This window comes from Nothoprocta perdicaria, unplaced genomic scaffold, assembly GCF_003342845.1.
Source record: "Nothoprocta perdicaria isolate Ctin4 unplaced genomic scaffold, notPer1 scaffold_86, whole genome shotgun sequence".
NCBI classification, from domain to species: domain Eukaryota; kingdom Metazoa; phylum Chordata; class Aves; order Tinamiformes; family Tinamidae; genus Nothoprocta; species Nothoprocta perdicaria.
Genome location: NW_020456154.1, coordinates 382,736 through 398,609, shown reverse-complemented (window position 1 = coordinate 398,609; position 15,874 = coordinate 382,736). Strand labels below are relative to the sequence as shown.

General features: G+C 40.6%; 1 protein-coding gene across 1 annotated transcript in view; it reads left to right on the top strand.

Annotated features, from left to right (window-relative positions):
• Nucleotides 1-3,011: 3,011 nt before the first annotated feature.
• SLC41A2 (solute carrier family 41 member 2) overlaps nucleotides 3,012-15,874 on the top strand; it is a 47,821-nt gene continuing 34,958 nt past the window's right edge. The window contains exons 1-6 of the mRNA XM_026052257.1: nucleotides 3,012-3,032; nucleotides 8,625-8,672; nucleotides 9,841-10,581; nucleotides 11,475-11,582; nucleotides 14,842-14,913; nucleotides 15,803-15,873. Of these exons, the coding sequence (XP_025908042.1) occupies nucleotides 10,027-10,581; nucleotides 11,475-11,582; nucleotides 14,842-14,913; nucleotides 15,803-15,873 (806 nt within the window). The 5' untranslated portion in view covers nucleotides 3,012-3,032; nucleotides 8,625-8,672; nucleotides 9,841-10,026. The remainder of the gene's footprint in view (nucleotides 3,033-8,624; nucleotides 8,673-9,840; nucleotides 10,582-11,474; nucleotides 11,583-14,841; nucleotides 14,914-15,802; nucleotide 15,874) is intronic.

Sequence of the window (15,874 nt, the reverse complement as noted above, 5' to 3'; positions counted from 1 at the left end):
ACAAACCCCACAGAAACGTGAACATGCCTATCCCAGTTCGAATGAAGGGTTAGAAATGTAGAAAGGAAAATGACTCTCATTGCAGAGATTTTTTTTTCCTTATGAAATGATTTTGGCATGAAAAAATACATCAATCACTTCTAGAGGAAAAAAATGGGGAAAAAAAAGTATTAAATTCAGCAAGCAGAGAATTTTACTTGAATGCCTAGCAGCTAAGTATCTGCTTTTCTGAAACCTTTCCCATGTTCATTATCAGAATCTGACAAATGCACCTAAGATTAAATTTTACACCCCAAGGGAACTTTAATTATTCCTTTGGAAAATACATTTATACGACTGTCAAGTTTAGCTGGCATAGGTCAACCTGTTATTCAGGATTTGCTCTGCCATTTGTGTTCCTATCACAACTGAGACCATGTGCAAGCTGTAAAAAGAGAACTGAATAGCTCATAAGAGATGAGGTGGAAAGTCCAGGCCAAAATTGAAAAAAAAATACAGCAATCATGTAAGTATTGCTCCAATATGAAATGTGAGACACCTTTGGGGTTTGTCCTTTTTATCTTTCATTTTTCCCCGAAGGTCCTAATGATTATATACCCTTGCTGCATAAGAAAAAAAAAATGGAAAAAAAAAMCCTCACACCCTGATATCTCAGAATTAACAAATGTAAAGGTGTTGGAAGCAAACCAGGAAACCACATTGGTTTGTTCCTGACAGAGGTTTCCCAAAGCAAGGGAAACCTCCTGTGCTACTTTTCCAAGCAGCTGCAGAGCCAGGTGCCTCTGCTGTTTCTGCCACCGCTGCATCAGGAATTCACATCACTCACACAGGCGAGTTCACATCTTTCACTCAAATGTGCTCCTCATTTCCAGGTTCCAAGAAAAAAATCTACTGATTTTTTTGAAACATCTACTGATCTACTGTAGATTTTGAAAATCTACTGATTTTTTTGAAAAATCATGAGGGTTGAGGTTTCTGTGTATCAGGCCACAGAACCCGAGTCTTTCTGAATGTGCACACAACCCAAAGTAATAATGTGTGGGTGTCAAATAATGTGTTTCATCAGCAGGTATTAAGTGATTTCAGTGTGTGGCAGGGACATGATCCTGCCAAGGAACCTGTAACGCAGACATAAGAAACAGGTTGCCCAAAATTGCAAGCGATTAGGAGAGTCAGAAATTGCACCCTTAGGTGCTGTTCCGCAGCCTTCAACATGTGCTCTAACCTATAGGCAAGAGCAGCRCATGAAACCTTCATCTGGTTGGGAAGGTCGTCCAGCTCTGTGTCCTGGCACTTAACATATAGGTATACACAAAAGGCACGCGTGTATATCCTTGCTGGGGGCTGGGAGACAAAAGCTCCCTTCGTCCAGCTTCTCATAAATTCAAGCTTGAGGCAGCATTTGCCACTGCATTAATAGTGCTCTAGTTTGGCTGCTCCATTCACTTAGTGCAGTGTTGACTCAGAGTTCGAGATGGTGTGGGACATTTCACTCCTGTAGAGCAGATTATTTTGGCCCCAGTCCTGCAAATACTTTCTCCCATGCCTACCTCTCCACTTTTCACTTTTCCACATGTATTCACAGTGCTTAGCTCGCTTATGACAGATCCTTGGTGCCTTGCCCATGCTGTCTATTGTTCTGCCAATAGAAAGGAAAAGAGATGCTGCCAAGCTTGTCTGCCATCATTAAATCCAGGTTGTGTTTTTTTTTTTTTTTTTTTTTTTTTTTCACCTCTTTCTTCCTTTTCACTTTCCACTTAAGGTAACCTCACAGCTCGTAAGCATAAAGCAAGAGCACGGGAATAGCATTAGCAGTAATGCTTTGAAAACACATTCTCAACTGCAAAAATACAGACACTTTAATATTATCTAAAGAAGTAAATGCGTCTCAAGTCAACAGCTCTGATGAACAGCAAGCCCAGCAAGGCTATGGCTTTGCAACAAATTAACTTGCCATAGTCAATTTAAAGGCAGTAACTCGCAGGTTTCATTTTAAGCAACTGCTTAAAGTTTTCAACACAAATACATTCTGAACTGAACACTGTTAACATTTGGGGGGAATTTATTTTTAGCCAGGCTACATAAGAAGGGTGAAAATGTTGTAAGCGTTCCCTAACATTCTGAAATGAGTCAAAAATGCTGAGCTTTGTGTAATGTTGCCAAGGCCGCTTTTGCAAGTGGAAGCAAATGCATCGTYGCGGCCTGCCAAGAAAGCAGTGGAGAGTCTGGTGCTCGCTCTGCTTCCCAGCCTTTTGTCCGCCCCGCGCTGCAAAGCATTAGCGGGGCAGCGTGGAGGGGAGCAGCGTGGAACCCCGTCTCACACGTGGCTGCGGTTGGGTGTGGAAGCCAACGGAAAACGGGGAGGATTTGGGGGAGCCAGGAGCAAGGCGGCGAGCGCGGCCGGCCGTGCCAGGCCCCCTGGCCTTGCCCGCCGCCTGGCACGGGTGCGGGGGACGTGGCGCCGCGGCGGCAGCGCTGCGGCTGCCCACGCCAGGGGAGCCCGGGCAGCGGCGCCACAGGCTGCTCGTTCCGTTAGTCAAACTCAGCGCGATTATTAACTCTTTTTTTTTTTTTTTTTTTTTAGTTACTATTTCCTAACGCAGGTGCTGAGAAGGCGGCAGCGATGCCCGTCGCCCCGGGCGGCCCGGCCGCGCAGCGGAGCCCGCCCGGGGGGCCAGGCAGGTAGGAGCGGGCGCGGGGGGCGCCGCGGAGCCCGCGCCTCCCGCCGAGGCAGGGGGGGACGGTTGGGCCGCCGCGGAGGTGACGGTTGGGCCGCCGCGGGGGTGACGGTTGGGCCGCCGCGGCCCCTCCCCCGCACGCTCCCTCGCCCGCTGCCGGGCCGGAGGCGCCGGTGGCGGCGGCTGCAGCGCATCACGGGCCACATCATCGCCGGGGCTGCCCGCCCTCGAGCGCCTCCCGCGCCTGCTCAGTGGCGGCGGCGCTCACCTAGCCCCGGAGCTGTCAGCGGCGCCGCCGCGCTGCTCGCGCCCCGCAGCGGTGGAGCGGCGCCGCGGGCAGCTGCCGCCCTCCAGGTGAGGCGCCGCCGCGGCCCGCACGGACGCCGCCGCCGCCGGAGCGGGACGAACAGCGGGCCGGGCGGGCGCGGGGGCGGCCGGGCTGCCGCGGTGCGGTGGGGGGGGCGCGGGCCCCGCCGGCGGAGGCGGCGAGCGGGAAAGTTTCCCGGCGAGCGGCGGAGCCGAGAGGCGCTGCCCTCCTGTCCCCGCGGGACGCGCCGGCCCCACCCCGGGGGTCAGTGGCTGCGCCGGCACTCCGGGATATACGGCCCGTATGTACGGTAGGGCTCGCCCCCTCCCCGAAACAAGAGGCGCCCCTCGCTTTTCCGCTGGGGCGCGCACTTCCGTATATACGGCGCTGCCGCGGGCGCTTTGGGCCCCGCGCTCCTGCCGCCCCCGGGCCGGGCCGGGCTGGGTCGTGGGGCTGCCCGAAGCCGCGCGCGCTCCCGCACCGCGCTCCCGCACCGCGCTCCCGCACCGCGCTCCCGCACCGCGCTCCCGCACCGCGCTCCCGCATCGCGCTCCCGCATCGCGCCGCGGCAGCCAGCACCGCGGCAGCCAGCGTCCTGCTGATGCTGGAAGGCGTGATGACCCCGCGTCCCGCTCCCTGCCCTCCTCAGCGCTGCGAGCTCTTGGCGTCGCGTGTGCGCGTAGCCATGCGCTGCTCTGCATAGTCTGGATAAGGATTCATTTGGGTTTCTCTGTGCAAGATCTGTCCAGCATTTCAAGTGATCTTCATTTCTTATCATTCTCCTCATCATCGCTTATTTATGTTTCTGTTCCTAGCTTTGCATCTATAAACACGTGCCATAATCTGCCACCAYAGATGCAGGTGCCAGGAAGATGTGAAAAACATGGGTCCCTTACCTGTACAAAATATATGAGGACTTGGGCTGTCATCTTTCTATTGTTGTTCACAAGCCCTATAATTAACATGCATTGTGCTCTTTCCATACTTGCCTGTCCAAACATAAGTGCTCTTTGTGATTTATTCCATTTTAGTATCTACTTTGTCACCAATTTTCAGTTAGGTTCAATCAATCGGTTACGTTCAGTTAGGATCAATTAATTCCTCCATCTCTTGGTTTAATTTCCATGAACTGCATCACAGTTCCCCCATCCTGTCCAGGATGCGATTATGCAAACCTTCTTAACTTGTAAAAGATCCTAGATTGCAGATATGATAACCAGGCTCTGATAAGCAAACATACAAAACTGAATTTAATCATTGCTTAATCTTAATGCCAGGAAGAAAACATAAAAAGGCAAGGCACAAAGGCAAGGCACAAAAGGCAAGGCACAAAGGCACAAAATCTGCTTGTATATCTCCACTTGGTAGAGTCGTGCCAACCTTTAGCAGACACCCTATATTATCCTCACTTTTTCAGGTCATTTTATTCTCTGTACCTGGCTGCACAGTTTGAGACAATGTGTTGTTTTAGATCTAGAGTTTTCTCTTTCCCCTGTCAGCGCATAATGCGCTTGTAGGAATGCTAAAGCAATATTATGTATGAATTATTCTATATCTTCCTGGGTTTTACTTAACTTTGTTGAAGCACAGACCAGCTGTGACCTTTCTTGAGTTTTTCAGAAAAGTCTATGCAATGTTCTAACTCAGGTTTACTGACTGTAAAGCCTTAACCTACAGGAACTGAATTTCCCATGTAGCATTCTACAAGAGTACTCCATATCCAAGATGTATCAAACATAGTATARAAAAATTTACAATCCTGTGAATAACTTTGAAACAAAGCTGCCAAGGAAATAAATCTACTGGAGTTTGCAGATGTTATGATTTAATATGAGTGCATACATATACACCTGTTACATTGCAACCTAATGCTTTCACTTCCGTGTTTCTGTATAAATGTTACTTTCTGATCCCTTTCCTGAACTGAATTCTTACACTACAGCTCTGTGATTACTTCGAGCCAAATTAACTGCAGGTTTCCCCTTAATTAGCAGTTGCATTCTTTACTTCAGCTARAAGAACAAAATCTAGCCCCTAAAACACAAAATGTAGTCTCTAAAACTATTCAAAATTATTTTTTGACTCCATCTGTTCCCTCACTAGGCTTGCTCATTTGTGTGGCTCAGGGACCGTACAAATGGTTAATGCTGTTGAAAMGGTGAGAATAGGTGGCAATACCTGTTTTTGCAGTCTCTACTACTGTTGGCTTGAAGAGATTGTGCAACTTTGACCAGATTACTGCAGTAGGAGTTGTAGACTCTTCCGAAGAAGAAACAGCAACATATCTTTTATATTTTTTTTCCCAAATACTTCATCATTCCCCCCAAAACAACATGCAATCTTTATCATAGTGTCTGAGTTAATATGGAATTCATCTTCCRTTAGTGAGGACAGTAGAAACCTGTAGGCAGCATTCCAAATAGTACAGTTCGGGCTCATCCGGGTGAGTATTTATTATTTAATCTAGAGGAGTGCATGTATTGTCTTTTGTATTTCACACTTTTACACCTACTTGTGATGAGCTGGGTGTGATTTGCCAAGTAGTTTTTACATAGGAGTCCATTTGAGTTTAATTCCGCACCTGGCCACATTTCACAGCATTGCCCCACCTSGTTTTGGGGTGTGTTTTGGTCTTTCTAACTGAATTGCCTTTAAAGTAGAGGCAAAGCCTTTTTCTGACAGCTGCTTTTTCTTTCCTTGAGGCCAAAATCAAAAGCTGCCGTGTTCAGGAAGTGGAATGCAATAGTCTAAAACGTGTCTGAAAGTTGACCCTGAGGCAAACTGCTCTAATGTTTTACTCATATTCAAGAAGACATTTGGAGGTTATTTCATCTATTCTTTTTCCTTATTTTTTTTYCCTCTTGTTTCTGTTAGTGCTGATTTAACCTGACAGATGCTGTACAATAAACACTGCATTAACCAGTTTACTGCGCAGTATTTGCAAAATTATATGTAATGTCCATATTTGCCTTGCAATCAACATTTATTAACTTCCATCATGCTTTCTGATCTTTAATCCCAAACCCTAAGCATCTGTTATTAATAATCTTAGTCCCATGCAGCACTTTAGACTGTGCTATCAGCAAAGTGGCTAATGACAATGCCATCTGTTTATTACTCTCCATATATGCTGAGGTGATCCAAAACTGCTTTCACTTTCTATGTTTACAARGATTTAGCAATTTAAAGATTAGTCATAGCTGTATATGGATGTCACTGTATTACTGGGAACTTGTATTATACAAGACAGTTATAACTGGGGATATAAGGCCCTCCAGAGCTGTCTATTTTCTATGTAAAACTTACAATGAACTTAAAAAAGGAAATCTCACCTACCAAACTTGCCAGAATCACAGGGGTGTGAATGAGCCTCWAGAAACTGTCTGGTCCACCTGCCCTGACTCGGAGCAGGGGCAGCTAGAGCAGATTGCTCAGGGCTGTGTCCAGTCAAGTCATCATATCCACAAGGCTGGAAACTGCAGCCTGCCTGGACAACCTGTTCCAATGTTTGACTTGCCTCATAGTAAACAAAAAACCCCAAACCTTTTCTCACACACAAATGGAAATCAGTGCTTGAATTTATGCCCATTTACTTTTTTTACTTTTGCTTTATACCACTGAGAAGTCTATCTCTGTCTCGCCTCTCCATGCCGTCCTCATATGGCAGATGCCCCAATTCTTTAATCGCTTTTATGGCCCTTCACTGTACTTGCTGCACAAAACCCATRTCTCTAGTCCTGGGCTCCCCAATACCAGAGACTTGGTGTCCACAAGGACCCCACTTTCTGCAAAGCTTTACCAGCCAGTTGGCCCCCAGCCTGTGCTGGTATGTGGGCTTGTTCCTCTCAAAGTGCAGGACTTTGCATTTCCCTATGTTGGACCTTCCCCCTATTGAACTAAGTTCCTGCTAGCAAGTTTTAATCAGTTTATTGAGGTGCCTCTAAATGGCAGCACAACTGCTGGATATAACCTACTTATATGGGTCTGTAGACATGGATATGGCCATTTCATTATGACCTTCCTTGTGATTTTTGTTCTACACYGAGCAGATGGGAAAGCCCCATAAAGGGGAAAGAATCGTATACTAAATATCCAGTAATTGTAGAAGGTGTCGTAGGAGATTGTTTAAAAATACATGATCAGCATCCCTTCCATGCTACTTAAACATGGTGATTTACATATACAATTCAGCATCAGCGACATCTTTCCTGAATTAATAAATGCCAYTTCCAAACATATTCAAAATTATGACAATCTAGCCTTGTGTAAATCAATAGCAAAATTCTTATTGCTGTACATGTGGTTAGTTTTTCTGGTAGGAAAAACATAAATGGCAATCATCCCAACAACTTTGTACTGTTTCTTTTCAGCTCTTAACCATCCAGACTGGCCTCTTTCCCCTTTTGTAACTTTTGCTGGCTGACTGAATCATTTTTCTTTCTCTCTCTCTCTCTTTTTTTTTTTTATTTTTAGTGTTATTTATTTTATTAACACTTTCTCATATTAAATGAAACCACAACCTCTCCGAAAGATTTGTTTATTAATAAAAAATAAACACAAAGTAGAAAATTTTGAGGAGAAAAAAGACAAAAAACATGTGGTTTTAAGATACAGATAATTACCACAACTATTTTTGGCCGAAGTTCCAGAACAGTGAATAATTTCCGTGAGTCACCAGCCTAGTGCTCCAGTGATACGCTTGGAAGACATATTGGGGAAACCACAATGAGAGCCAGGCTCTGCCTCCTTAGAGCTAGTGGGAAATTTATTCACTTTATTTCACTGGGAGTGAAATAAAACCCCTCATTTGCTACTCTCCTATCCCTTCCTGGACAAAAAATAGGAAAAAAAAAAAAGAAACAGAAAAGACCGCCTGAACAGTGATGTTGCTTCAGGTCTCAGTAAGTGTCATTCACCAAGGGCTCTTCTAYATTGTAATTCCACATCCTGTTATATATTTGTCATAAATGTTTGTCTAATCTGGATGCACCTYGTGGTCAAGTAAAACTGAACTGGCTAAAGTGACTTTACATCCAGGGTGCCACTTTGCATCTTCATAAATCAGTCGGTAACAAGCAGCACACTCAGCTATACTATTCTTGAAATCTTTATTTTTTCTCAGATTCCCATGATCCTCTCATCTAGTAATATTCTTCTTATTTACTCTGTTTCAAACATTATAAATCTTTGAGGATGCATTATAACAGGGGCATAAATTCAGACCTCTATTTATACTGCTTTTAGTAGGCAATAGCTTTGAGATCTCCACTCCATCAAATTTAGTTGAACTTTCTCCAAAAAAAAACCTGTGTGATTTTAAAAACATAAAAATGGAGGGAGGGAAGTAGTAGGGACTGTAACACAAAAGGGAGCCCCATGTTCTTAGGAGAATAGATTTAAAATCCTCCAATCCTAAACTATTTTTATTTCCTACAGTTTCTAAAAATACCTGATTTTCTGGTTCTGCATTGATACAGTGTCTTGATCTTGTGRAGCTGTGTTATTCTGCGTCATGCTAGGGTAATCCCCCTAATCTCCATTTCTTTGTTTATGCAAATCTTTTATTTATTTCTGGAGTCTAGTGGTAAATACCAAAGTCAACAAAACTGCAAATCAAATTAATATTGTTTTTCTTCTAGGAAACTACCACAACGGTTATTGTAACCCGAAAGTTGAAGACGATCAAGGTAAAGGGGCTTCTGATAGAGGAAATACCAAGTGACTTGAGCCTGTCAATACATCATTGTTTAATTTTCTAACATAGTGGAAATTTAAAAGTTAAAATAAATGCACATGAAATCACACTAAACATATGTAAACATATATATTATGTTTGCATCACTCTCAGAAAGCAAAATAAACAAACCATATTTAGTATTAATACTGATCAAATGATTTCATTTTAGTGCTTACCAGACATCAGAATAACCTATTTTTCAAGAAATATCTGCCATGTACACCCCATGCAAAACTAAATTAGTCAGATTTGAATTATCCCAACACCTAGCATTTTTAATTGTTCTAATTTAATTTTTTTAATATGATACGCATTTGTGAGTATAGCAGTGTGGATTTGTTTTTAAATTAGACTCATTAAAACTGTTTTAGAGTAATTAGTCTGAATTTTAAGACTTTCTTTCCATGATATTATAGTATTTTATGAAAAATGTTCGATTTTGTTGCATATAATAGCTCTTTAGTTATATTTAGTGTAATTTTTGCTTCAAAGCAGTTTCAGTAAATATGGTTTTAATTTCAGATGCTTTCAAATTGTACATATGAGTACCAGTTTGTCATTGTTTTATTGGGGAGGGGATGTCGGGGTCATCAACACATAAGGCCTTTCCACCCTGTAATCCTTTTAGGCTTACCACCTACARCAGTGTTTGGAAAGCWTTTTTTTTTTTTTCCTCTTTGTGGCCCAAATTCAAGGCACTTCCACCTGTCTGTGCTCTTGCACTTTCTCCTTACACTTTTCTCTGGGGACTATCTGGTAGGCAGAAACTTGGGCTGCAGGAAAGCTAAGGCTACACATGCTGCCTGATGGTGTTGGCTTCCCACACCTTGAGAAAGCAAAAGTCAGGGTGTCACTATATTTATTTACAGTCCATATTGCTCTCTCTTTCACTCACTGGACAGAATGTGGGTTCGAGTATCTTCCTCATGCACTTGCTTTCCCTTTTTGCCTTTTAATTTCATCCAAATTAGAGAGTTAAAGGTTGGAGTAGATATGCCTTTCTGTAAACACTAGTGTTGAAAGGTATTGGATGAGCTGATAATTTAGGCTAGTATTTTGGGTCTTCCATATAGAGATAAAATWTTTTAAAGCTTGAATTTTTATTCTTTTTTTTCCAGATCCAACCTTACTTTTGGAATTGTTCAAGATCTGAGATCAATGAGAAGCCCTTTTTGCATGCAAAAAAGGATCATTTTGGTTATCCATTTTAAAATTGAACGTGACATTTGGTGACTCATCTACAGGATTTCTTTGGGGACCTCTGAGGAACGAAGTACTTTTCCAACCTATACTTCTGTAACACTATGACTAACTGTAAAGGCAGATCTACCATCACCAAAACAAATAGCAAAGCTCATGACAGAGAAGGTTTTGTTAATTGGACCATAAATCTTAATACAATTCAGTCTGATAAATTTTTGAACCTGCTTTTGAGTATGGTTCCTGTTGTTTACCAGATAAACCAGGAGGAAAGACACAAAAAAGTGAATGGTGTCTGGCAAGATGGATTGCAGACAGCAGGACACAATTTTAATGTTAGATCTGATCAGCATGTGGAGTACCATCACTTCTCAGAACCCACTTTCCATGGTAGTAATGGACACAGCCCATCTAGCTGTAGCCCTAAATATGATGATTTTTCCAGTTACAATTACTGTGATGGAATGGAYGCTTCAGAAACAGATGCCATGTTGCAGGAAGATAACTTATCTAGTGACAGTAAAGAAGATGTCATTGTGGAAGGGAGCAGAAAACAACCCAAAGAGTCTAGTAGTATTATGGCATTACAGATACTTGTGCCATTTTTGTTAGCAGGATTTGGAACTGTTTCCGCTGGCATGGTTTTGGATATTGTGCAGGTTGGTATTTGCTTTGGAAGTCATTTCTTTAACAGGTGATCTGTGGGTTTTTCAATTCTAATGGAGAGTATTGCAGATGTTTACAATAATAAGCCATAATTATATCTACGTATGTTTCGAATGCCTCATTTTCCCCAGACTCCTTTTAAAACAGTACTAGAATTTCATTAGGAGTTATTCAAGCCTGGGTAAGAGTTGTCACCTAGTCTTAGTAAACTGGTGAATAAACTTACCTCTTGTTTTAAATAAAGATAAAAATCTAGTAACAAAAACATGCTGGTTCAAAAATCTGTTAACATTCTATGATTCTATGATTAACAAATGTATACATAATTAAGTGGACATTGTAATAAATTGGATGTGCTTTAAGATCAAGTTTTAATTTCCTGCTAGAATTAAGAGAAATGTTACTAAATTTCAGAATACTTTCTAATCATTGGTTTGCTGTATTAGTAGTGTAATTTAAGTGGTTGAAATTATATTAACAYGTACAAAATAAAACAAATTACAAGCATTAAACTGCAATGTGAAAAATCAGTATTCCTTTTCAGAGAGAGTAAGAAATAATTATTGATTAACCAGAGAAAAATAAAAACTTCAAATTATCTTTATCTAAAAGATAAAAGTCTTTATCTAAAAAGTCTTTATCTAAAAGAAGAGACGAAAATGCAGTAGCAGAGCCGTATTCATTTAGGAATTCATTAGGAATTCTCCATGTCATAATTGTGACATTTTATCTAGACAGATAGCAATTTTAAAGTCTTCTAGGTCTAATATTAAAAGGTTGTTTCTTATAGAAACTTAGGTTGTGAATTACAGAATTTTAGACATTGCTTTAAGGATGGTCTAACGAGAATTTTTGATATTTTTTCCCCTCTGTATCCAATAAATAGCACTGGGATGTGTTCAAGAACGTTACTGAAGTTTTCATCCTAGTTCCTGCACTCCTTGGTCTCAAGGGAAATTTAGAAATGACGTTGGCATCCAGACTATCGACTGCTGTAAGTACCTTCTTTCATTTTCTCTGAGCCATCCTTCTCATCAGATAGGCTAGATTTTTGAGATTTACCTTTATATTCTATAAGCTTTACTTGTCTCTTTGGCGCTGATGGGTTTCAGTGGGCTGCTGTGTAAGGTTTAGACTCATTTTTGAAAAGACCAGTTGTGTGACACCAAAATAACACATTGCTTGCATTGCTATTCCAGACTCAAACCATGAGAAACATTTTTAAACTTTCCAGCTAAGTGGKTTTTTTTTGTACTAGCACTGTAATTTCCTGTAAGTAGTTCTTTTCTATGCCTTTTTGTGTATGTCACAGTTCTTTTTTTATGTCTCAAAGTATGTTCTATCCTTTCATTTTTCTGGCCTAAGAAACCAGATTACCTTCACATGTGGGCATGTGGGCTTTTTTTTTTTTTTTTTTTTTTTCTCTTCTGTGTACATAACTAGCATGAACAGAATGCTCCATTAACTTGGCTAAACTATTTCTGGTACCTGAGCTATCTTAGGTATCTCTGTAACACTCTGCCTTATGCAGTATTTCTTCTCTATAAGATAAGGATTTTATTCTCCRGCAGGGAGCTTTCTCTATCTACTCCTGCTTGAATAATTCTTTTCTGGTTAAAGGATTAGTAAAAGTTGTGTATAATTCCAGATGAGACCTCACTATGGGTTAAAACAGCACTTCCTTATTTCTCTTAAAATAACRCCCTTGAAAAGTTGCAGGATTATATTTACTTCTGTTCCTGGGAGCATCACTTTTATACCTCCTAGTCACTAGATGATCAATTGTGGATTCCTGGTGTTTTTCCTTTTGTGTTGTTTCCAGTTATCACTTCCATCTTCTGGCAGAACTAGTGATACTCAAAAAGCATGTGACCTCTCACATGACTTCTACTGTTGAATTTCATCTGGTTTCATTGCTGTAGTCATCATGGTCAGCTACCTGCTGTATGATATTACAGCTCTTCATCTTGATAAGGCCTCCCAGCTTTGTTTCATTAGTACATTACATTATCACTTTAGGTTGAGTTATCACCCAAAAAAACGCTGTGATGGGGGTAACCTTAGCAGCCCTGTGAAGGTCTGCYTGTGTCATGCCCATTATAGAAATTGAATGAATTTCCCCCATACTCTTTCTTTCATACAACTGAACAGGCATGTTTAGTTTTGTCTTCATCAGTGGTAATCTTAATTATTCAGACATATTTTCTGCTTGATTTTAATGTTCTTAGTTTTCTGATTCTTTCTAGTTGTTTCTTGATAGTAATTTGCCTTTAAACCTTACTGCTTTTACTGTCCAGCATGAATATTTTAATTTACCTCGCACTTTTTTTTTGGTGCTGACGTCACTTAATTTGTTCACATCTTACACAGTTCCTTGCCTGAGCATTCAAAGCATTTGTACTGCTTCATAAAGAATAAACCCAAAGAAGTTCAGTATCTGCAGTGCCTTACTGAAAGTTTAACAAAAGAGGGTCCCCCTTAGTTCTGCTTCAGATAATGTGATCTTTAATTCTTCAATCTCACTTGTAGCTCAAGCAAAAGATGAGGTATATTGCTGGGTGTCTTACTAATGAACTACAAAAAAGGGCCTTTTCTTACAAATAACTTCACAACTTTCCCTTCTGTGCCTTTTTCTCATGATCCACTTCAGTTGTGATGTGCACAGTTCTGTGAGCTTGAGCGTAGCCAGGCATCCTCATGGAGCTCTGCTGTGAAGGCAAACGTACATAAGAGCTTTGTAAGGTATCTGTTAGTTAGAAAAAGATATATGGGAACTTGTAACATATTATTACATATGTAATCTGTTGCCTGTATCTTTTTACATGTGGCAGCTTGGGTTTAGTTGCCAAATGTGAATTTAAACTCCAGGATGATTGTCTACAGTCACTCCCCTAGGTTTAAGAATGAGTTCTACGTTACATTGTATCATTCCTTACTGCAGGGTTTTACCAAAAAAAAGAAACTTGCTACTGGACCTGAATTTGCATATATTTTTTTTTCTCAGACCTCTTTTAAAGAGATCATTTTGATCTTTGCACTCTTCACATTGACTTCATGGACTCTCTTTAGTCATTCTGCCTTTGATGTTGTTGTCTTAGTACTTAGTGAAAAACGAAGGAATACGTTCATTTGCAGCATATCTAGATAGTCATTTGGAGCCAGTTACACGATTTGTCTTCCTTCCTCTGACTTAAATTTGCGTGAGCCGACTCTCCAACAGATCCTGTCTCGACAGTAACTGCAGGACTGTCCCTTTGTGAATAGCTCTGCCGTGAAGGAGAAATTTTTGAATATGACCTCAACTTTGGAGCTGATTCCTGCTCTTCTGGCTCTTACAATTTGTATATGTACCTATGCCCCTGGGGCTGTAAACTAATTATCTTTACCCCATTGTTATTATGTAGTCAGCCAAAACATCATGTTTTGTTATTTCAACATGTTTATATTCATAAAACCTCTGCTTCCAGCCTTTCCCTGAATCACCTTCATCCTGTTGCCCCCATTTCTGCTTTAGCTGCTTGATACTGATCACTATTTCCTATCTGCTTTAAAATTAGTCCTTTCTCTGTGTCTCAAGACTATTTTTTTAATCAGTTTAAGGGTATTGCTTGACAGCTTGTTTTTTGTTTTGTTTTGTTTTGCTTCGTTTTTTTTAATCATTAGTGTTAAACAGTTAAACATCCTCCCACATAGTGYTGGCATGAGTGTATGACATGTACAGAGATTGCCCTATCAGATACAGTATTTCCCTGGTGTGTCTCATCTTCTTCAACTTTGTTCTGTTCTTTGGGTCATTCCCCTCGTTGTCTTGGTGGTGGCTGAAGCATTCATGGAATCTCAAGTAGCTCTGTCCTTTACACAGCAGGCTAAGGTTAAACCAGCTGTGTCCTGCATGAAGTTGCTGTACTTCATGTGCCTTGGTCATTTTTGGATAGGCAGCCTATGTGCAAATTTAAATGCTTGACTTGGAAAAGCACAGCTTGGCTTTAACTTGCTTTCAGAATATCTGGCATAGCTAATTGTTGTAAAAGAGATTTAGAACTTAAAAGCTATTAAGAATCAAATTTCTATTTATATGATCAACAAATTTCACTATGTGTTGTGAATGAATGTAATGATCTTTAAAATGAAAGTAATGTCAGCTTTTTTTTTTTGAGAGTTGAATTATTTGTGCTTTTCTGCCTTGTTAGTGAGTTTTCAAAGTAATATAATTTTAAAACTAGATGTCTTAAATTGTTTTGTAATTTTGACAGGTAAATATTGGGAAAATGGATTCTCCCATTGAGAAGTGGAACCTAATAATTGGCAATTTGGCCTTAAAACAGGTAAAAGCAATTGACTGGGTGTGAATTTGGGAAAATGTGGTGATAGAAAATGTAAATAGGAATGTAGCTATTTTCCACTGGTTCAAGGTCAGTATTTTCAYGATCAATTGCTTTTTAGTACAATGTAGTACATATTTTTTTCTCTAAAAAAAATATGAACCTGTTTTCATCACCAAAAGAGGCACAATATGCTTGTGACCCTATCAAAAGTATTTCATTTTTAATTTYCCAGAGAGAACATTTTGAGGGCTGATTAGAAAATAATTTCAGACTTAGCAAAGCCAAAGCTTGACCTCAAATCTTTTCAATACTGCCTTTTAATTGGATTCAATATTCAATGTATCTGATGGAGCTTTTGGATAATAAACTGTATTTTAAATACATGAGTCATTTGAGGTAATGAGTGTTTGTGCTCCAAAGCAACTATCTCTTATCTTAAGATTTATTCCACGCTCATATTTTGTAATGGAAAGTACAGGATTCAAAAAAAAATATGTGAAATGTTGATGCTGTGACTTCACTGTTTTAAATGGCTTAGAAGACTTCTTAGGCATTTCATCTTAGCCTGGAGATGATATCAGGCTGAATCCTGATGATTCCTTATTTCTGGTAAAATGATGATGATTTTACTTTTATTATTTTTAAGTCTCTGGATTACTGTTAAAATAATATTTARATATTAATATATTTAAAGTAATTACTGGTAAAATAATGATCAACCAGGGGTGTCATCGTCTCTCCGAGATGGATGTCTGTGCTTCATCCACACTCTGCAGGCGCATGTACATGGGAGGAAAGAATAACAAGAAATGATTCCATAGTCCCCTTAGGTAGGTTAATGTAAGAGCCACTGATATCTAACAGAAAATGTTTACTGTTTCTTTTGCAGGTTCAGGCAACAGTAGTTGGCTTCCTGGCAGCAGTGGCAGCAGTTATATTGGGCTGGATTCCAGAGGGCAAA